The 23,265-nt window shown below is 43.3% G+C and overlaps 1 protein-coding gene across 1 annotated transcript in view; it reads left to right on the top strand.

Moving 5' to 3' along the window:
* The first annotated feature begins 45 nt into the window (after window positions 1–45).
* Window positions 46–23,265, top strand: part of LOC124000753 (vacuolar protein sorting-associated protein 37D-like) — a 43,200-nt gene continuing 19,980 nt past the window's right edge. Inside the window, exons 1-2 of the mRNA XM_046307341.1 lie at window positions 46–299; window positions 10,936–11,107. Of these exons, the coding sequence (XP_046163297.1) occupies window positions 177–299; window positions 10,936–11,107 (295 nt within the window). The 5' untranslated portion in view covers window positions 46–176. The remainder of the gene's footprint in view (window positions 300–10,935; window positions 11,108–23,265) is intronic.

Genomic DNA, 23,265 nt, shown 5'->3' with positions numbered 1-23,265 from the left:
ATTAGCTGCAATGCAATCGTGGTAAGTATGTGTCACTGCATCTTGTATTGACTCTGCCAACAGAAGCTTTAACCCATTTTCACTAGGCGCTTGTGGCTGTGCTATTCACTGCGAACGACATGGAACCAGATAGGCTTGCAAACGAACTCGTCTGAATTGCTTGTGAAGGAAATACAATGTCCAATTTTAAGGACACAAACTCTACCCCAGACGGGTATAGGGCTCTAAACATGAGTGAATTGCAGGAGCTTTTACAAGATAAGGAAAAAATGGACCAGATCGTCCGGCTCAATGAGAAGGTATTTGGTTCAACAATGTGGCAACTATCGAATACAGCCACACAGTTTTGCTAAATATATATGTGTGTTACATGTAGTTGATATTTCCTCTTCCAGATATTGTATTCAAACTTAAATAGGTATACATTATGTTCTCTTCAAATTTCTATGATTTCTTTCATGCCTCATCCTATGGCACATGATATAGGATATGGCCAATGCATGAGCCGATTTTTCTGCATTATTGTCTGCGTGGCTTCCAATGGCTTTCGAAAGCCTTTCATTTCCCCCCCACCTTCTCCTTCGATCCTATGAAGTTCATGTGAATGTAAACTAAACGTAGGATAGTTATTTACAATTGGCTTTGTTCACATTCCATTCGTTTTTTACAGGATGTTTTTCCATACCACTGAACCTGAACAGGGAATTCCTGCTTGTCATACAGGACATGTTCAGTGAGCAGCAGGATCAACCTATTCGAAATACTATAAAGGCACTCAAATTTTAATTTGAAAATAAATCTCGGTCTCTCTGTTGCACACACACACACACACACACACACACACACACACACACACACACACACACACACACACACACACACACACACACACACACACACACACACACACACACACACACACACACACACACACACACACACACACACACACACACACACTATTATTATTTTTTTCACCTTTATTTAACCAGGTAAAGCATAGCAGTGTGAACAGACAACACAGAGTTACACATGGAGTAAACAATGAACAAGTCCATAACACAGTAGAAAAAAAGGGGCAGTCTATATACAATGTGTGCAAAAGGCATGAGGAGGTAGGCGAATAATTACAATTTTGCAGATTAACACTGGAGTGATAAATGATCAGATGGCCATGTACAGGTAGAGATATTGGTGTGCAAAAGAGCAGAAAAGTAAATAAATAAAAACAGTATAAAAACAGTATGGGAATGAGGTAGGTGAAAATGGGTGGGCTATTTACCAATAGACTATGTACAGCTGCAGCGATCGGTTAGCTGCTCAGATAAACACATCTCTCACACACTTGTACATTCAAATGCACCTCTATATTTCTATATTTCTGTCTTATTCCTCACTAGAACAAATATTCCTGAATGTAATGTTAAATTACTAGGGCAGTTTTTTATTTTCCTATTTGAACCCGCAGTCTTTCACAGTTCCAAAACATTGTCATTCATGGTACATAGCCCTCTGTCTGAAATCATCAGGTGTGGCATTCATTCTTGGACAGAGATAAAATCGGTACTCATTTGGGAATGGACGTGGGTGTGTCCAATTCAGAGCAAGACATGACATTTGAAACCTTCCTCGCTGCTGCAGCAAATGAATTAGAGCGAAAGTGGTCGCATCTCACCGAGAGAGGCCATGGAATTCTCCCAAGGGACTGGATCAGAATTACTTAGCTAGAGCCATGGTCGGGATTTCAGTAATGGTTGTAGTTGCAGTTATATTCGCCTTGACCAAGACGTTTAATCGAAAATAAATGTACAAAGTGTTACATGCCAGTAGTTAGTTGAGACATTCACACACAAACATCACTAGGGTGTCTGGGTGTGCTCCCCTCTCATTGCCCTTCCTGCAGGTGCCATTACAGTTTAATAAAGCACACATATGCGTAGTTGGCTAACATGTGATGGTAGTTGAGCTCATTGTAGTGGATGCCTCCACAGCCCCTATGATCCACTGGTGAGCAGCGCTCCAATTCAGTAACCGGTTGGGGTCTCCGGCGGCAATCACCCAGTCTGTGGTGGTATGTAGACAGCTACATACCACCACAGACTGATGATGGCACTAAGACCGTACTGAAGGAGCTGTATTCTGCCATAAGCAAACAGGAAAACGCTCACCCAGAGGCAGTGCTCCTAGTAGCCCGGGGACTTTCATGCAGAGAAACTTAAATCTATCTTACCAAATTTCTATCAGCATGTAAAATGTACAACCAGAGGGGGAAAAACTCTGGAACACCTTTACTCCACACACAGAGACGCATACAAAGCTCTTCATCGCCCTCCATTTGGCAAATCTGACTATAATTCTATCCTCCTGCTTAAAGCAGGAAGCATCAGTGACTCGATCAATAAAAAAGTAGTCAGATGAAGCAGATGCTAAGCTACAGGACTGTTTTGCTAGCACAGACTGGAATATGTTCCGGCATTTCTCAGATGGCATTATTAAGGAGTACACCACATCAGTCATTAGCTTCATCAATAAGAGCATCGATGACGTCGTCCCCACAGTGACCGTATGTACATACCCCAAACAGAAGCCATAGATTACAGGCAACATCTGCACTGAGCTAAAGGCTAGAGCTGCCGATTTTAAGCAGCTAGGGACTCTAACCCGAAGCTTAAAAGAAATCCCGCTATGCCCTCCGACGATCCATCAAACAGGCAAAGTGTCAATACAGGACTAAGATCGAATCGTACTACAACGGCTCTGACCTTCGTCGGATGTAGCAGGGCTTGTAAACCATTACAGACCACAAAGGGAAGCACAGCCAAGAGCTGCCCAGTGACACGAGCCTACCAGATGAGCTAAACTACTTCTATGTTTGCTTCGAGGCAAATAACACTGAAACATGTGTAAGAGCACCAGCTGTTCCGGGAAGACTGTGATCACGCTCTCCGCAGCCGATGTGAGTAGGACCTTTAAACAGGTCAACAATCACAGGGCCGCAGGGCCAGACAGATTAACAGGACGTGTACTGTGAGTATGCGCTGACCAACTGGCAAGTGTCTTTACTGACGTTTTCAACCTCTCCCTGTCCAAGTCTGTAATACTAACATGTTTTAAGCAGACCACCATAGTCCTTGTGCCCAAGAACACTAAGTTAACCTGCCTAAAGAACTACCGACCGTAGCACTCATGTCTGTAGCCATGAAGTGCTTTGAAAGGCTGGTCATGGCTCACATCAAGACCCTTATTCTAGAAACCCTAGACCCACTCCAATTTACATACCGGCCTAACAGATCCTCAGAAGATGCAATCTCTATTGCACTTCACACTACCTTTTCCCACCTGGACAAAAGGAACACCTTTGTGAGAATGCTATTCATTGATTACCGCTCAGCGTTCAACACCATAGTGCCCTCAAAGCTCATCAATAAGCTAAGGACCCTGGGACTAAACACCTCCCTCAACAACTGGATCCTGGACTTCCTGACGGGCTGCCCCCAGGTGGTAAGGGTAGGTAGCAACACATCCACCACGCTGATCCTCAACACAAGGGCTCCTCAGGGGTGCGTGCTCAGTTCCCTGCTGTACTCCCTGTTCACTCATGACTGCACGGCCAGGCACAACTCCAACACCATCATCAAGTTTGCCGATGACACGAAAGTGGTATGCCTGATCACAGACAACAACAAGACAGCCTATAGGGAGGAGGTCAGAGACCTGGCTGTGTGGTGCCAGGACAACAACCTCTCCCTCAACGTGATCAAGACAATGGAGATGATTGTGAACTGCAGGAAAAAGAGGACCAAGCACAACTCCATTCTCATCGACGGGGCTGTAGTGGAGCAGGTTGAAAGATTCAAGTTCCTTGGTGTCCACATCACCAACAAACTAACATGGCCCAAGCACACTAAGACAGTCGGGAAGAGGGCACGACAAAGCCTATTCCCTCTCAGGAGACTGAAAAGATTTGGCATGGGTCCTCAGATCCTCAAAAGGTTCTACAGCTGCACCATCGAGAGCATCCTGACTGGTTGCATCACTGCCTGGTATGGCAACTGCTTGGTCTCCGACTGCAAAGCACTACAGAAGGTAGTGCGTACGGCCCAGTACATCACTGGGTCCAAGCTTCCTGCCATCCAAGACCTTTACAACAGACGGTGTCAGAGGAAGGCCTTAAAAATGGTAATAAACTCCAGCCACACTCGTCATAGACTGTTCTCTCTGCTACCGCACGACAAGCGGTACCGGAGCGCAAAGTCTAGGTCCAAAAGGCTTCTAATCAACTTCTACCCCCAAGCCATAAGACTCCTGAACATCTAATCAAATGGCTACCCAGACTATTTGCATCCCTCCCCGTCCATCTCTTTTACACCGCTGCTACTCTCTGTTGTTATCATTTATGTATAGTCACTTTAATAACTCTACCTACATGTACGTATTACCTCAAGTAATCGATGCCCCTGCACATTGACACTGTACTGGTACCCCCCTGTAAATAGTCTCGTATTTTGTTATTTTACTGCTGCTCTTTAATTACTTGTTACATTTTTTTACTCATATTTTTTAAAAACTGCAATGTTGGTTAGGGGCTCGTAAGTAAGCATTTCACTGTAAGGTTGTACCTGTTGTATTCAGCGCATGTGACTAATACAATTTGATTTGATTTAATGACATAATAAGATGGATGCTTGTGTAAATAGCCCACATATCACTAGCTAGCTCCTTGTGGAGAAATGTTCTAAGCCTTCTGACTGGCGGAATTGCTATCCTTTAGTGGCTCCATAGGATTTGATATGGGGTATTAGCCGAACTGTGAAAATTAAATTACAGAAATCTGGACACTGTCACTGCTACATTCTAAAACACTCAGTGACTCCTTGAGCACCTCGTCTTACCATAAATGGCAGTGAAGGATAAGAGTAACACTCAAGCCCTTTCCCCCCCCAATACAAATCTGATCGATTCTAGCAGGTTGACTTGATGGAAAATGAGCCAGTATTCTTAAGCTGGCATAATAAATCACATTTTTCACATTTGTATAATATTCAGTGCATTCGGAAAGTATTCCGACCACTTTACTTTTTCCACATTTTGCTATGTTACAGCCTTATTCGAAAATGAATTAAATCAATATTTTTCCTCATCAACCTACACACATTGCCCCGTTATAAGAAAGTGAAAACATTTTTTTTTAAATGTTAAAAAATTTACAAAATAGAAAAACTGAAAATACTTTATTTACATAAGTATTCAGACCCTTTGCTTTGAGACTCAAAATTGAGCTCAGGTGCATCTTGTTTCCATTGATCATCCTTGAGAAGTTTCTACAACTTGATTGGTGTCCACCTGTGGTAAACTCAATTGATTTGAAAAGGAACACACCTGTCTACATAAGGTCCCACAGTTGACAGTGTATGTCAGAACAAAAACCAAGCCAATAAGTCAAATTAATTGTCCGTAGAGATCCAAGACTGGATTGTGTCGAGGCACAGATCTGGGGAAGGGTACCAAAATATTTCTGCAGCATTGAAGGCCTCCATCATTCTTAAATGGAAGAAGTTTGCAACCACCAAGACTCTTCCTATTTCTGGCAGCAAGGCCAAACTGAGCAATCGGGGGAGAAGGGCCTTGGTCAGGGAGGTGACCAAGAACCCAATGGTCACCCTGACAGAGCACCAGAGCTCCAGTTCCTCTGTGGAGATGGGAGAACCTTCCAGAAGGACAACCATCTCTGCAGTACTCCACTAATCAGGCCTTGATGGTAGAGTGGTCAGACGGAAGCTACTCCTCAGTAAAATGCACATGACAGCCCGATCAGTAAAGGGCACCTAAAGGATTCTCAGACTATGAGAAACAAGATTCTCTGATCTGATGAAACCAAGATTGAACTCTTTGGCCTCAATGCCAAGCGTCACGTCTGGAGGAAACCTTGCACCATCCCTACGGTGAAGCATGTTGGTGGCAGCATCATGCTGTGAGGATGTTTGGGAGACTAGTCAGGATCGAGGGAAAGATGAACAGAGCAAAGTATAGAGAGATCCTCCATGAAAACCTGCTCCAGAGGGCTCAGGACCTCAGACTGGGGTGAAGGTTCACCTTCTAACAGGACAATGACCCTAAGCACACAGCCAAGACAATGCAGGAGTGGCTTCGGGACAAGTCTCTGAATGTCCTTGAGTGGTCCAGCCAGAGCCTGGACTTGAAATCTATCAAACATTTCTGGAGAGACCTGAAAATAGCTGTGCTGCGACGCTCCCCATGCAACCTGACAGACCTTGAGAGGATCTGCAAGGAAGAATGGTAGAACTCCCCAAATACAGGTGTGCCAATCTTACAGCGTCGTACCCAAGAAGACTCGAGGCTGTAATCACTGCAAAAGGTGCTTCAACAAAGGACTTATTAATGGGTCTGAATACTTATGTAAATGTGATATTTCAGTTTTCTAAAAAAATGATTTTGCTTTCTCATTATGGGGTATTGTGTGTTGATTGATGAGGGAAAAAACATTGGAATCAATTTTAGCATAAGGCTGTAACTTAACAAAATGTGGAAAAAGTCAAAGGGTCTGAACACCTTCCGAATGCACTGTATATATCCCAATATCAAATGTCAAACAATTATATTTTGTACTAGGTTCACATCCATTTGTGTCGTTTTTCCAGTTTTTGTGTCTTCACACATTGACCCACAAAAACTAAACAGTACATTTTCAACTCGAGAAGTGCAAACAACATCTTTCCATATCCAAAGTGCTCTTCAAGTGTTGTTTGTCAGTGACAGTAAACACTGTCAGGTTTGCTTTACAACCAGTGCATCATGCCAAGCACACTGTCCCGGGGGCTCCTGGAACTCTCTCTTCAATGGTAAACAGGAGTATGAGCAGCCACAGCAGGAAATGGAAGGTCTGTTGCAATTCCTGTTTAGGGGAAAACTTCTGGTGAATATGAATAGCCACGGATGACACGGATTTGGAGTGAAATGAGCTGTACAGTGTACTTGTAGTCACAGGAAATTCAAGGGAAAACAGTGAATTTGCAGTGGATTTGTGTACAAAGTGCTTCTTTTGAATGGGCCAAATGCTCTGGATTCCACAGAACATGGGGCTCTGATTGCCTTGCAAATGTTCACTAACCACAAGTGTGAGAGAAATGCACAGTGCGACACTTGTGGATGGACTGAAGTAGCCCAGTTTTGAGGGAGACATTTGAAAAACATTTGGAGCTGAATCATTTGGAGCTGAATCACGCATCTTTAGAGCACTTTCAGATTGGCTGCTAAGATTTGTGGTCTCTCTAAATTGCATGCGAGCCACACAGTGTGGTGTCATGGTATTATAATACTCTACAGACTTTGCCATCTTGCCTGCTGTGATGTGACAAAGCAGATATTTCAAGCTTCATCCATGACAAGACTTAAGTATGCACAAAGAGGTGTGACAAGCCTAAAAGCTCAGCCACACCGGTAGGATTGTCAAACATTTGCCTGCCAACAGTACTTAGCACCTCTGACCAGAGTGTCGGCAGTCAATCTCTTTTGTGTTTACACAGCAAACACCTTTGAAGTCATCAGCCTCTCAGCGTTGTTAAAAGAGTGCTCCCTCTGCTGTCTCTTGAAGTCCACAATCAGCTCCTTCATTTTGTTGATGTTGAGGGAGAGATTATTTTCCTATCAACACTCGACCAGGGCCCTCACCTCCTCCCTGTAGGTGGTCTCGTTGTTGTTGGTAATCAGGCCTACCAGTGTTGTGTCATCCATATACTTGATGATTGAGTTGGAGATGTGCGTGGCCACGCAGTCATGGGGGAACAGGGAGTACAGGAGAGGACTGCGCACGCACCCTTGTGGGGCCCACGTTTTGAGGATCAGCGTAGCGGGGGTTGCCCATCTTCACCACCTGGGATCGGCCCGTCGGGGAGTCCAGGTCCCAGTTGCACATGACAGGGTTCAGACCCAGGGCCCCGAGCTTAGTGATGAAGTTGGAGGGCTCTATGGTGTTGAAGGCTAAGCAGTAGTCGATGAACAGCATTCTTACATGGCCAAGTCTCTTGATGATGCTGAGGGAAGGGGCTGGGTCTTAAGCAGTTCTGAGAATGCCCCTTTATTCATTTGAGGATGGGGGCCCTTGTTATAAAGTCCCTATTTCTAAGACTTCTTATTTTCCTCCATTTGATTAATAATGAAAGAACACAGCTTAAAGACTGGTGCCAAGGTTTGCCTTCCAACAGGACAACGACCCTAAGCACACAGCCAAGACAATGCAGGAGTGTTTTCGGGACAAGTCTCTGAATGTCCTTGAGTGGCCCAGCCAGAGCCCAGACTTGAACCCGATCAAACATCTCTGGAGGGACCTGAAAATAGCTGTGCAGCAGCGCTCCCCATGCAACCTGACAGAGCTTGAGAGGATCTGCAGAGAAGAATGGAAGAAACTCCCCAAATACAGTTGTGCCAAGCTTGTAGCGTCATACCCAAGAAGACTCGATGCTGTAATCGCTGCCAAAGGTGGTTCAACAAAGTACTTAGTAAAGGATCTGAACACTTATGTAAATGTGATATTTACATTTAAAAAAAATGTGTAATACATTTGCAAAAATGTCAAAAAAATAATTTTTGCTTTGTCTTTATTGGGTATTGTGTGTATTTAATCATTTTTAGAATAAGGCTGTAACGTAACAAAATGTGGAAAAAGTCAAGGGGTCTTAATACTTCCGAAGACACTGTGTATGACATGTACTGTCAATAATGTCTATACATCCCATCATATACATATATATTTATATTCTGGATTCTGATATTGCTCATCCTAATATTTGTATATTTCTTAATTCCATGATTTTACTTTAGATTTGCGTGTTTTGTATTGTTAGATGTAACTGCACTGTTGGAGCTAGGAAAGTAAGCATTTCGCTGCACCCGGAAGAACACCTGCTAAATATGTGTTTGCGACCAATAACATTTGATTTGATTTGACTGAGCATTTCAAATCCATAATTCAATCTGCAAGAAAACTCAATTCACTCTCACTGCATCATTGACAAAGATCACTATTAGTGACTGTGACTCAGAAACTTACCCCACTTTCTGATGTCACTGAGAAGCTTTTCCTCCTTGGCTATTTCTCAGTCTCAATCACTTTCAACAGACCAACTTTGTTGCATGTTTGATTGTAGAAATTACACAATGAACATAAATTCTCACATACCTGTAAGCAAATCAATTCAAGTGGAGGCTTTCCACATGGATACAGCTAAACTGTGTTTTGGTCTTAAAGCAGAATATCATGAGGCAAAAATCTCATATTCATTGAAGTAATAAATCATTAATCCTTTATGCTTTGGTGAGCTCAGCCAGAGTTAACAATATCCTGAGTTTTAAACAGTGAAATTGGCAGCTAAAAAAAAATAAATAATTTCACTTCAGGCAGATGGAAAATAGTGAATCTTTATAAAACCTCCATGCTCTTTTGGCCTCAAACAATTGGAGTTAACAGTGGGGTTTGTGGTTTGCTGTCCTGTCTGTGCTATGCAAATGTCTTCCATGACGACATTCTTGAATTCCTCCTGAGCTCCATAGCTAAAGGTTGCCTGTGGCTGTTGGATTCATCTCGAAGGAGCCTTTTGTGTCGTTTTGGGAACAAAATGGAGGGAGCCCCCAATGACAGGCCACAGAATCTCTTCATCATTTTTTCTAATTTGGTCGAGAGCGATGCATAGTAAAAAAAGCCACTGGAAACGCCATTAGTTCCTGACCATTGGGGCTGGCTCTTTAAATGGAATACTTCTCAATGCATCATTTCTAATTGTCCTTCAGTTTGGGGGTTATTGCCATATATGGATGCTTACTTAAATGCTAAATGGATTATTGCTTAATTGAAGCCTTAGTCTGCGGAACTGTCACTGTTAATTACTGCGCATATATGAATGTTCTTGCTTGTGGTATGAGGATTGATGAAAGTGTAAGCAATAGCCTGAGTTTAGTCCTGAGTTTGGTTTTTAAACAACTTTAAAGGGCTGATATGTGAAGTAAGCAAAATTGGACTTCACTCATGCCAAGTCATCAACTGAATGCTCCCAGTGTGTATGACAAAGCCACAAGCGTAGCCATGCTTTCCATGTGTAACACGAGCAAGGCTCTTGACCAGGAATTCAGTCCTCTGTTTGACAGATGTGGAAAGTCACATTGGTTTTGGGAATGTGGCCTATAAGTATTTTTTTTAACACCAACTTTTATTTATCTTGTTTAACACATCTTTACTTAACCATCACGTGAAAGTAGATTTGAGACGGGCTGAGTTGCTCTTAGTATTATGTGCCCTCAGCCTTCTTTAGCCTGGCTGAGAACCACTTTTCATACATTCAATATGTAGCATAGACTTACTGGCTGAAGTTCACACCACGGAAGAAGTTTTGTTCTTAAGTAACTGGCCGTCAAACATGTATGTACTGTATAGACACCCTTGTTCTTTCCTGTGTTTCTAACCCCCAATAAATCTGTTGTTTCATACTTTCCCCTTTGACTCATCCCCTTGCTGTTGCTTTCTCTGCTCAAACCCTATGAGACAAAGTGTTCCAGCTCACCACATTTCAATCTTAGTGTGTAGAGCATTTAATGCGGAGTGAGGTTAGCCTTGAAGATCTGTTGTTGCTTGACAAGTGTTTGATTAACTATACATTCTGGGAAGGCTCAGTTGAGCAGATTTGTAAACATCAATCTCTAAATAGCTAAATAAATAAGTACTTTTCAACTGTTATGCCAATGTTAAACTCCTGTTTATCAAGATGTTATATGTGGGTTGATACACCAGTATTACTGGAATACTATTTTAAACATGGCACGCCATCATCACAGTCTGCTATTGTTTTAGTTAATCAATTATTGACCTTTTCTTTGTGTGTGCTGAGCTGTACATCCTCAGGGTCCTGATACCATGTTTGTCTCCAGTTTCAGGAGCTGCAGGTGGACAGAGCGATCCTGCTGACCTCCAACCGGAGCCTGGCCGAGGAGAGCATCGCCAGGCGACCCCGCCTCAACATCGGAAAACTCCAGCTTGCCGAGAAATACAAGGAGCTGGCCAATCTGGCAACCATCTGTTGGGAAAAACAGAGCCGGCTCGGTGAGTCTACATGTGCCCAAGAGAGACAGAGGAGAAAGGAAGGGAAGACTGTCTTTGTTTCTTTTCTGTTACCAGATGTTCAGGGAATAATGCTGTCCACCATGAGTCAGGATTAAGAATATACACAGACATCTGGATAAGAATGTATGTCAATATATGTCTTATTGTCTGTGTGTGGTGTGATCATAGACCAGGGAATGAGGTTTTGATGAGCTGTTCTAGCAGACTATTTTTTATGTAAGCTGCAAATGGTTTATTAATAACATTCAAACAACCCCAGGGCGTGTGCCTTTGTGTCGGTGGAATCACATCACAGAGCAACAAGGTTCCATAACAACACACCCTAATGTCCACTGTGTTTAATTTATGAGGCAGCTATGAATAGTGTCACAACCTCTTGTGTGGATTGTTATCCCATATGGCTGGTTGGCTGGGTGAAATCTGCTGGCATTTTTGGGATCCAAACCATGGTCCACCCTTCTCCCATCCCGTCCCCCTCACGGGTGTGAGGGTTGGAGCCAGAGGCGGGGGTGTAGCAGAGCTATCGTATCCCCATAGGTGAGCTCAGGCCCCACCTGGCTGTTCCACCCCACTTTCAACACTAGCCAAGAATAACCACTGGAGCAGGTATGAAATAGATGTCCTGCTCCACATGAGTCTGTTTCACTTCCCAAACAGTGAACAGGGTCGCTCCTCTACTGAAATATTATTGATTTCCTCCCTGTTAAAATCTCATTTTATTAGTCACATGTCCCTAACCAACATTACAGTTTAAAAAAAGTATATGAGTAAGACAAATAAATAAAAGTAACAAGTAATTAAAGAGCAGCAGTAAAATAACAATAACGAGACTATACACAGGGGGGTACCGGTACAGAGTCAATGTGCGAGGGCACCGGTTAGTTGAGGTAATATGTAATATGTCATATGTAGGTAGAGTTATTAAAGTGACTATGCATGGATAACAACAGAGTAGCAGCTGTGTTAAAAAAAAGGGGGGGGTACAATGCAAATAGTCTAGGTAGACATTTGATTAGATGTTCAGGAAGTCTTATGGCTTGGGGGTAGAAGCTGTTTAGAAACCTCTTGGACCTAGACTTGGTGATCCGGTACCGCTTGCTGTGCGGTAGCAGAAAGAACAGTCTACGACTAGTGTCACTGGAGTTTTTGACCATTTTCAGGGCCTTCCTCTGACACCGCCTGGTGTAGATGTCCTGGATGGCAGGAAGCTTGGCCCCAGTGATGTACTAAGCCGTACGCACTACCCTCTATAGTGCCTTGTGGTCGGAGGACGAGCAGCTATACCAGGCAGTGATGCAACCAGTCAGGATGCTCTCGATGGTTCAGCTGTAGAACCTTTTGAGGATCTGAGGACCCATGCCAAATCTTTTCAGTCTCGTGCCCTCTTCACAACTGTCTTGGTGTGCTTGGACCATGTTAGTTTGTTGGTGATGTGGACACCAAGGAACTTGAAGCTCTCAACCTGCTCCACTACAGCCCCGTCGATGAGAATGTTTTCTTCTTGGCTGTGTAAGAAACTGACTGTTTTCTCCACATCACCAACAAACTAACATGGTCCAAGCACACCAAGACAAACTTACACATCTCAGAGTCATCTTTGGCTCGCTGAACCATATAATATGTTATTCAAACAGACAAAAATATAAACAGAATACAGTATAAAATAATGTTTCATTGATATGGTACTGTTCATGCATCTTGTTTAGCTACCCACAAGGCCAAAGGGAACGGCAGAAACCTCAGCACCCAAAGAAGAGCAATCACTCTAGCCTCATCAGGCTGAGTAATTGCATGGTTTAGTCCGCAGTGGCCCTCATTGTCTTACCTCGTTTTATTTAAGAGACAAAGGGGCACTTATTGAAGCAGTCCTGCCGAGACTTGAGAGAGAAAGCTTCAGTCTCGCTTTCTTTTCTTAAGCGGTAATCTCAGATTGAACTCATCTTGGAATCTTCAACACCCCGGTTTCGGCACACTGAGAATTAATGATTTAGATTATGAAAATTTAGGGAGAGCACAAAAAAACTAACAAGGTCTAGATTAGCTTTAAGTCTCCCAGGTGCATCAATTTATGCAGTCGATATGAGGACAAGCATAGGAATGAGATTGCAACACCTCCCCATCCTACTTCCATTCAATCCTGACCCACATTCTCCTATAGCCTCAGCCAGTGTTCTAGCATTCAAAGCAGACAAGGAGATATGAGTTAAATGTTGACTTTCAACCCCTCCTCTCCCCTCCCCACCATTGTACAGTCCAAGTGGCAGTAGTGGAACAAGTACCACATTTTCATACTTGAGTAAAAGTAAAGACATCTTAAAAGAAAATGACAAGTAAAAGTGAAAGTCAAATAGTCAAATACTACTTGAGTAAAAGTCTAAATGTATTTTTTTAAATGTACTTAAGTATCAAAAGAAAAAGTATAAATCATAAAATATTTCATATATTAAGCAAACCAGACAGTCAGATTTTCCAGTTTTTTAAAATGTACAGATAGCCAGCGGCACAGTTCAACACACAAAATTCCCAAACAAAGTATTTGTGTTTCGTGAGTCTGCCAGATCAGAGGCAGTAGGGATGACCAGGGATGTGCTCTTGATAAGTGTGTGAATTAGACAATTCCTGTCCTGCTAAGCATTCATAATGTAACGAGTACTTTTGGGTGTCAGGGAAAATGTAAGGAGTAAAAAGTACATTATTTTCTTTAGGAATGTAGTGGAGTAAAAGTAAAAGTTGTCAAAAATATAAATAGTAAAATAAAGTGCAGATACCCCAAAACCTACTTAAGTACTTTACACCGCTGCCAAGTGATGCAGCAAATCTATTTGTCAGGCCTTTTGCCTGCTGCTATCAGGGATATCAAAGACAAGGGAAAGTTTCACATGACTGTAGAGAACTGTTTCTAAAAGCCTCTGAAGGCAGGTGGCCCACTCCACAGGCTCGGTTTTCTCTGCTGTAACTGTGTGCAAGCTCACCAGCTAATGGTCATGGTAAATATTGGGTGCATCAATGCCAGCAGGAAACTGAACCGTTGTCAGGGGATTTTTGGAGGTGGAAAGGTGCCTTGTCTTTGCTTAGCAGATTCATGCTGTTGACAGGACAATAGTAGAGCTGCACCAGTAGGGTATGTGAGAACTCTTAGTTTTAGCAAAGTAGCAGCCGCTCAGTAGAGGTCCTTCTGTAGCTCAGTTGGTAGAGCATGGCGCTTGTAACGCCAGGGTAGTGGGTTCGATCCCCGGGACCACCCATACGTAGTATGTATGCACACATGACTGTAAGTCGCTTTGGATAAAAGCGTCTGCTAAATGGCATATATTAGAGGAAATTTTAAACCCCTCTTCCTGAATCCTGAGCCTCATGGGTGAAACTCAGAAAAATGTTACTCTTCATGAGTCAAGCTGAAGCAGGTGCTGTTCAGCTCCACGTGTTTAAATCAGTTAACTATTTTGATATTTAGACAAACTTATCCATATTATGTACAGATAGGAAATCTCAAAACCAGCAGATTTAAACTGATCCTTGTGTACAACCAGTGTAACGATCGTCGTTGGAATTAGGTGAGGACCAAAGTGGTAAGTTTTCATCATATATTTATTAAACCGAGAACACTAAACAAAATAACAAAGGAGAAACAAAACAGTTCTGAAAGGTGACATACACATAACAGAAAATAATCACCCACAACTCAAAGGTGAAAACCAGGCTACCAGGCTAAGTATGGTTCTCAATCAGGGACGATTGACAGCTGCCTCTGATTGAGAACCATACCAGGCCAAACACAGAAATCCCAAATTTGAGAAAAAAGAACATAGACTGCCCACCCCAACTCACGCCCTGACCATACTAAAACAAAGACAAAACAAAGGAACTAAGGTCAGAACGTGACAACCAGCATGTTTTGTAGCCCGGTGTTTCTCCCCTTTTCTCCCTTTCTACAGCCTTAGCAGCTGTCCAATGATGGAAGGAGGGTGGAATGTTCACCTTCCTGCCACCACACACACACACACACACACACACACACACACACACACACACACACACACACACACACACACACACACACACACACACACACACACACACACACACACACACACACACACACACACACACACACACACACACACACACACACTGTACCAACACTCCAGCTGCACCAGCAAAGCAGGATGGGTGGGAGTCCTTCCTTCCTCCACAAAACATCTGATTCTCATTTGGGCTGATGACGGGGAAAAGACGGGGAAAAATTGTGGGGAAAAAGGAAGAATTCCTGAGGCAAGCAATCGCAGAGGAGTCTAGCTGTTAGACTGTGTTTTGGCTCAAGGTAAAGACCTATTGAGTAATGCGGCTTGCTTAGAGATGGAAGACATTGAAGGGATAATCCAACCCCAGAAAAAATCATCATGAAACTCCTGTCAATTTGGTGAAAGCCTATGTTCTATCAGTGGGTAAAATAATTGTTTCCTCCATGATTTAAATTCTATGTGGTCCGACTTGAAATCAGGAAATTGTGTAGGAGCACATCATAGCTACATGGATCTCGTAATAGTAGATAGGGGATAACACACTATAACATTCTATAATGCTTTTAAAACAATTGCCTGCACTCTAGATCACCAAATTAGCCAATAGATGGTATGTGCATACCTATCTAAGACTCACATCCATCCATTTATATCATCATGACAAAGTATACAACTTCCGGCGCCGACAGAGATGGCCGCCTCACTTCGCGTTCCTAGGAAACTATGCAGTTTTTTGTTTTTTTACGTGTTATTTCTTACATTAGTACCCCAGGTCATCTTAGGTTTCATTACATACAGTCGAGAAGAACTACTGAATATAAGATCAGCGTCAACTCACCATCAGTACGACCAAGAATATGTTTTCCGCGACGCGGATCCTGTGTTCTGCCTTACAAACAGGACAACGGAATGGATCGCATGCAGCGACCCAAGGAAACGACTCCGAAAAAGAGGGAAACGCGGAGGTGTTCTGGTCAGACTCCGAAAAAGGGCACATCGCGCACCACTTCCCAGCATTCTTCTTGCCAATGTCCAGTCTCTCGACAACAAGGTTGATGAAATCCGAGCAAGGGTGGCATTCCAGAGGGACATCAGAGACTGCAACGTTCTCTGCTTTACGGAAACAAGGCTTACTGGAAAGACGCTATCCAGGGCGGTGCAGCCAACGGGTTTCTCCACGCATCGCGCGGACAGAAACAAACATCTCTCTGGTAAGAAGAGTGGCGGGGGCGTATGCCTCATGACTAACGGGACATGGTGTGATGAAGGAAACATACAGGAACTCAAATCCTTCTGTTCACCTGATTTAAAATTCCTCACAATCAAATGTAGACCGCATTATCTTCCAAGAGAATTCTCTTCGATTATAATCACAGCCGTATATATCCCCCCCCAAGCAGACACATCGATGGCTCTGAACGAACTTTATTTAACTCTTTGCAAACTGGAAACCATTTATCCGGAGGCTGCATTCATTGTAGCTGGTGATTTTAACAAAGCCAATCTGAAAACAAGACTCCCTAAATTTTATCAGCATATCGATTGCGCAACCAGGGGTGGTAAAACCTTGGATCATTGTTACTCTAACTTCCGCGATGCATATAAGGCCCTGCCCCGCCCCCCTTTCGGAAAAGCTGACCACGACTCCATTTTGCTGATCCCTGCCTACAGGCAAAAATTAAAACAAGAGGCTCCCACGCTGAGGTCTGTCCAACGCTGGTCAGACCAAGCTGACTCTACACTCCAAGACTGCTTCCATCACGTGGACTGGGACATGTTTCGTATTGCGTCAGATGGAAATATTGACGAATACGCTGATTCGGTGTGCGAGTTCATTAGAACGTGCGTTGAAGATGTCGTTCCCATAGCAACGATAAAAACATTCCCTAACCAGAAACCGTGGATTGATGGCAGCATTCGCGTGAAACTGAAAGCGCGAACCACTGCTTTTAATCAGGGCAAGGTGTCTGGCAACATGACTGAATACAAACAGTGCAGCTATTCCCTCCGCAAGGCTATTAAACAAGCTAAGCGTCAGTACAGAGACAAAGTGGAATCTCAATTCAATGGCTCAGACACAAGAGGCATGTGGCAGGGTCTACAGTCAATCACGGACTACAAGATGAAATCCAGCCCAGTCACGGACCAGGATGTCTTGCTCCCAGGCAGACTAAATCACTTTTTTGCCCGCTTTGAGGACAATACAGTGCCACTGACACGGCCTGCAACGGAAACATGCGGTCTCTCCTTCACTGCAGCCGAGGTGAGTAAGACATTTAAACGTGTTAACCCTCGCAAGGCTGCAGGCCCAGACGGCATCCCCAGCCGCGCCCTCAGAGCATGCGCAGACCAGCTGGCCGGTGTGTTTACGGACATATTCAATCAATCCCTATACCAGTCTGCTGTTCCCACATGCTTCAAGAGGGCCACCATTGTTCCTGTTCCCAAGAAAGCTTAGGTAACTGAGCTAAACGACTACCGCCCCGTAGCACTCACTTCCGTCATCATGAAGTGCTTTGAGAGACTAGTCAAGGACCATATCACCTCCACCCTACCTGACACCCTAGACCCACTCCAATTTGCTTACCGCCCAAATAGGTCCACAGACGATGCAATCTCAACCACACTGCACACTGCCCTAACCCACCTGGACAAGAGGAATACCTATGTGAGAATGCTGTTCATCAACTACAGCTCGGCATTCAACACCATAGTACCCTCCAAGCTCGTCATCAAGCTCGAGACCCTGGGTCTCGACCCCGCCCTGTGCAACTGGCCACTGGACTTCCTGACGGGCCGCCCCCAGGTGGTGAGGGTAGGCAACAACATCTCCTCCCCGCTGATCCTCAACACGGGGGCCCCACAAGGGTGCGTTCTGAGCCCTCTCCTGTACTCCCTGTTCACCCACGACTGCGTGGCCACGCACGCCTCCAACTCAATCATCAAGTTTGCGGACGACATAACAGTGGTAGGCTTGATTACCAACAACGACGAGACGGCCTACAGGGAGGAGGTGAGGGCCCTCGGAGTGTGGTGTCAGGAAAATAACCTCACACTCAACGTCAACAAAACTAAGGAGATGATTGTGGACTTCAGGAAACAGCAGAGGGAACACCCTCCTATCCACATCGATGGAACAGTAGTGGAGAGGGTAGCTAGTTTTAAGTTCCTCGGCATACACATCACAGACAAACTGAATTGGTCCACTCACACTGACAGCGTCGTGAAGAAGGCGCAGCAGCGCCTATTCAACCTCAGGAGGCTGAAGAAATTCGGCTTGTCACCAAAAGCACTCACAAACTTCTACAGATGCACAATCGAGAGTATCCTGGCGGGCTGTATCACCGCCTGGTACGGCAACTGCTCCGCCCTCAACCGTAAGGCTCTCCAGAGGGTAGTGAGGACTGCACAACGCATCACCGGGGGCAAACTACCTGCCCTCCAGGACACCTACACCACCCGTTGTTACAGGAAGGCCATAAAGATCATCAAGGACATCAACCACCCGAACCACTGCCTGTTCACCCCGCTATCATCCAGAAGGCGAGGTCAGTACAGGTGCATCAAAGCTGGGACCGAGAGACTGAAAAACAGCTTCTATCTCAAGGCCATCAGACTGTTAAACAGCCACCACTAACATTGAGTGGCTGCTGCCAACACACTATCATTGACACTGACCCAACTCCAGCCATTTTAATAATGGGAATTGATGGGAAATGATGTAAATATATCACTAGCCACTTTAAACAATGCTACCTTATATAATGTTACTTACCCTACATTATTCATCTCATATGCATATGTATATACTGTACTCTACATCATCGACTGCATCCTTATGTAACACATGTATCACTAGCCACTTTAACTATGCCACTTTGTTTACTTTGTCTACACACTCATCTCATATGTATATACTGTACTCGATACCATCTACTGTATGCTGCTCTGTACCATCACTCATTCATATATCCTTATGTACATGTTCCTTATCCCCTTACACTGTGTATAAGACAGTAGTTTTGGAATTGTTAGTTAGATTACTTGTTGGTTATCACTGCATTGTCGGAACTAGAAGCACAAGCATTTCGCTACACTCGCATTTAACATCTGCTAACCATGTGTATGTGACAAATAAAATTTGATTTGATTTGATTTGCCTTGCAAATGTATTCATCCCCTTTCATTTTTCCTATTTTGTTGCATTACAACCTGTAATTTAAATGTATTTTTATGTGGATTTCATGTAATGGACATACACAAAATAGTCAAAATTGGTGAAGTGAAATGAAAAAAACCCAACTTATTTAAAATAATTCAACAACAACAAAAAACGGAAAATTGTTGCGTGCACGTGTATTTCCCCCCTTTGCTATGAAGCCCCTAAGTAAGATCTGGTGCAACCAATTACCTACCGAATTCACATAATTAGTTAACTAAAGTCCACCTGTGTGCAATCTAAGTGTCACATGATTTGCCACATGATCTTAGTGTATATACACACCTGTTCTGAAAGGCCCCACAGTCTGCAACACCACTAAGCAAGCGGCACCATGAAGACCAAGGTGCTCTCCAAACAGGTTAGGGACAAAGTTGTACAGAAGTACAGATCAGAGTTGGGTTATAAAAAATGTCAGAAACTTCGAACATCCCATGGAGCGCCATCAAATCCATTGTTAAAAAATTGAAAGAAAATAGCACCACAACAAACCTGCCAAGAGAGGGCCGCCCACCAAAACTCACTGACCAGGCAAGGAGGGCCTTAATCAGAGAGGCAATAAAGAGACCAAAGATAACCCTGAAGGAGCTGCAAAGCTCCACAGCGGAGATTTGAGTATCATAGGACCACTTTAAGCCGTACAGTCCACAGAGCTGGGCTTTACAGAAGAGTGTCCAGAAAAAAAGCCATTGCTTAAAGAAGAAAAATAGCAAACACGTTTGGTGTTCGCCAAAAGGCATGTGGGAGACTCCCCAAACATATGGAAGAAGGTACTGGTCAGATGAGACTAAAATGTAGCTATTTAACCATCAAGGCAAACGCTATGTCTGGCGCAAACCCAACACCTCATCACCCCGAGAACAGCATCCCCACAGTGAAGCATGGTGGTGGCAGCATCATGCTGTGAGGATGTTTTTAATCGGCAGGGACTTGGAAACTGGTCAGAATTAAAGGAAGGATGGATGGTGCTAAATACAGGTAAATTCTTGAGGGAAACCAGTTTGTCTTCCAGAGATTTGAGACTGGTACAGAGGTTCACCTTCCAGCAGGACTTGAGTGGTTTAAGGGGACACATTTTAATGTCTCGGAATGGCCTAGTCAAAGCCCAGACCTCAATCCAATTGAGAATCTGTGTTATGACCTACAAATTGCTGTACACCAGCGGAACCCATCCAACTTGAAGGAGCTGGAACAATTTTGCCTTGAAGAATGGGCCAAAATCCCAGTGGCTAGATGTCCCAAGCTTATAGAGACATACCCCATGCTCAAGTCTTCTGTTTTTTTGTCTTATTTCTTGTTTGTTTTACAATATAAAATATTTTGCATCTTCAAATTGGTAAGCATGTAGTGTATATCAAATGTTTCGAACCCCCCCAAAATCTCATTTAATTCCAGGCTGTAAGGCAACAAAATAGGAATAATGCCAAGGGGGGTGAATACTTTCGCATGCCACTGTATAGAGTACTTCGCTTAGATTTGCTCAATCTAAACAGTTATACCAAATTATTCAGCTCAGTTTCTCCTTCTCGCAATGCTACTTGAAGATGAAAACACACAATTTCCCTGTGTGTCTGTTAGGTGGTGGACTGAAGCCAAAAAACGTGAAGTTGATTGATCCCCGTCGAGGGAGGAGCTGACTTATTTTTTATATGGCAGTAAAACACTCTTATGATGAATATGGCATTTTATTGGCACCTTCAATTCGTGCAGATTTGCTCATAATAAGTACATTTCAAAACTGTCTGCTTAGGCAAATTTGCCAAACTGCTTAACTTGGAACCAATCAGAACTCCCATACATACCACTTGTGATGTAAGCACAGCCTCTTGTGAAAATGTGAGCTGCTGTCTGATGAAGAGGACAGATGTAGTTAGCTCCCAAAGACTTAAATAAGATAAATATCTGTTTTCGAGTACACTTGAAATATGCAGCATGCAATAAGATTTGTCCTGATTGTAATGAAGAGATAACACCGTTGACCATTTAGCCAATATATTGAAAGCTAGCCAGTGTTACAGTTTGACTAGCCTAGCCAGATACTGTAAATTTGTCTTTCATTAGCTATCTCTCTGTCAGTGAATAACATTTACGAATCATGTTTTGGCATGATTATATGTCTCATTTTAAGTAACTAGTTGCAGGTTTAAAGAAACATTCAATCATATACTTTGCATAGAAACCAGGGGTGAAAGTAGATTTGATTTCTTACCGGTATGGGGACCTCATGTGTGCACATGCTTTATTTTGTTTCCTGATGTTTTCATCTGATAATCAAACAATTATGCTACTTCAAAAGGCTCATGTAGGGTTCATGTGCACATTGTTCAGGGACGGCAGAAAAAATGCAGGAAAAATTGTTTTTAAGACTCATTTAGCTATTTTTATGCTTATATTTTATTACATTTGGTAAGCTATTTGTTAGTCAACTTGTCTATATATAAGGGAACAAGGCGAGACCCAGATGCAGATGGTTTGAGTCTTGATATTTATTAAACAATCCGAAAGGGGTAGGCAAGAGAATGGTTGTGGATAGGCAAAAGGTCAAAACCAGTCCAGGAGGTACAGAGTGGCAGCAGGAATGGTCAGGCAGGCGGGTACGGAGTCCAGAAAACAGGCAAGGGTCAAAAACTGTGAGGACTAGCAAAAGAGAATAGAAGCAGGAGTACGGGAAAAACGCTGGTTGACTTGAAAGGTATACAAGACAAACTGGCACAGAGAGACAGGACACACAGGGATATAAACACCAGGGAAATAAGCGACACCTGGAAGGGGGTGGAGACAATCACAAGACAGGTGAAACAGATCAGGGTGTGACACTATAATTAGATACATGCAGCTTCTCTTCTGTCATTACTTGATGCTTGTCTAGAATAATACATAAAGCCTTCCTTACCAGAATGTCATATATCGATAGAAAGATCAATGTATCGTCAACAATCGAATTGAAATCGGTGAAGTTTTCTCTTTCATTTCTGCTTCTCTCAGACACAGGAGAGCTTAGTAGATCATGTGAGACAAAAGTGAGAGACAATAATTAAACAAATAAATCACAGCTAGGGTTGGGCGGTATCCAGACTAAGCACAAACCAGATGTGATGGCAGACCGCTTCAGAATGCTGTGGTAGCCATGCTGGTTAAGTGTGCCTTGAATTCTAAATAAATCACAGACAGTGCCACCAGCAAAGCACCCCCACACCATCACACTTCCTCCCCCATGCTTCACAGTGGGAACCACACATAATCTGTTCACCTACTCTGCGTCTCACAAAAACAAATTTGGACTCATCAGACCAAAGGACAGATTTCCACTGGTCTAATATCCATTGCTCATGTTTCTTGGCCCAAGCAAGTCTCTTCTTCTTATTGGTTTCTGTGATGCAATTCGACCATGAAGGCCTGATTCACACAGTCTCCTCTGAACAGTTGATGTTGAGATGTGTCTGTTACTTGAGCTGTTCTTGCCATAATATGGACTTGGTCTTTTACAAAATAGGGCTATCTTCTGTATACCCCCAACCTTGTCACAACACAACTGATTAGCTCAAATGCATTAAGAAAGAAAGAAATTCCACAAATGAACTTTTAACAAGGCACACCTGTTAATTGAAACTCATTCCAGGTAACTACCTCATGAAGCTGGTTGAGAGAATGCCAAGAGTGTGCAAAGCTGTCATCAAGGCAAAGGGTGGCTACTTTGAAGAATCTCAAATATATTTTGATTTGTTTAACACTTTTTTGGTTACTACATGATTCCATATGTGTTATTTCATAGTTTTCATGTCTTCACTATTATTCTACAATATAGGAAATAGTACAAATAAATAAAACCCCTTGAATGAGGAGGTGTGTCCAAACTTTTGACTGGTACTGTATACTGGAAGGAGCTACCGAATGTA

Source organism: Oncorhynchus gorbuscha, linkage group LG16 (assembly GCF_021184085.1).
Source record: "Oncorhynchus gorbuscha isolate QuinsamMale2020 ecotype Even-year linkage group LG16, OgorEven_v1.0, whole genome shotgun sequence".
NCBI lineage: Eukaryota > Metazoa > Chordata > Actinopteri > Salmoniformes > Salmonidae > Oncorhynchus > Oncorhynchus gorbuscha.
This window is presented reverse-complemented; position numbering and strand designations above follow the sequence as displayed.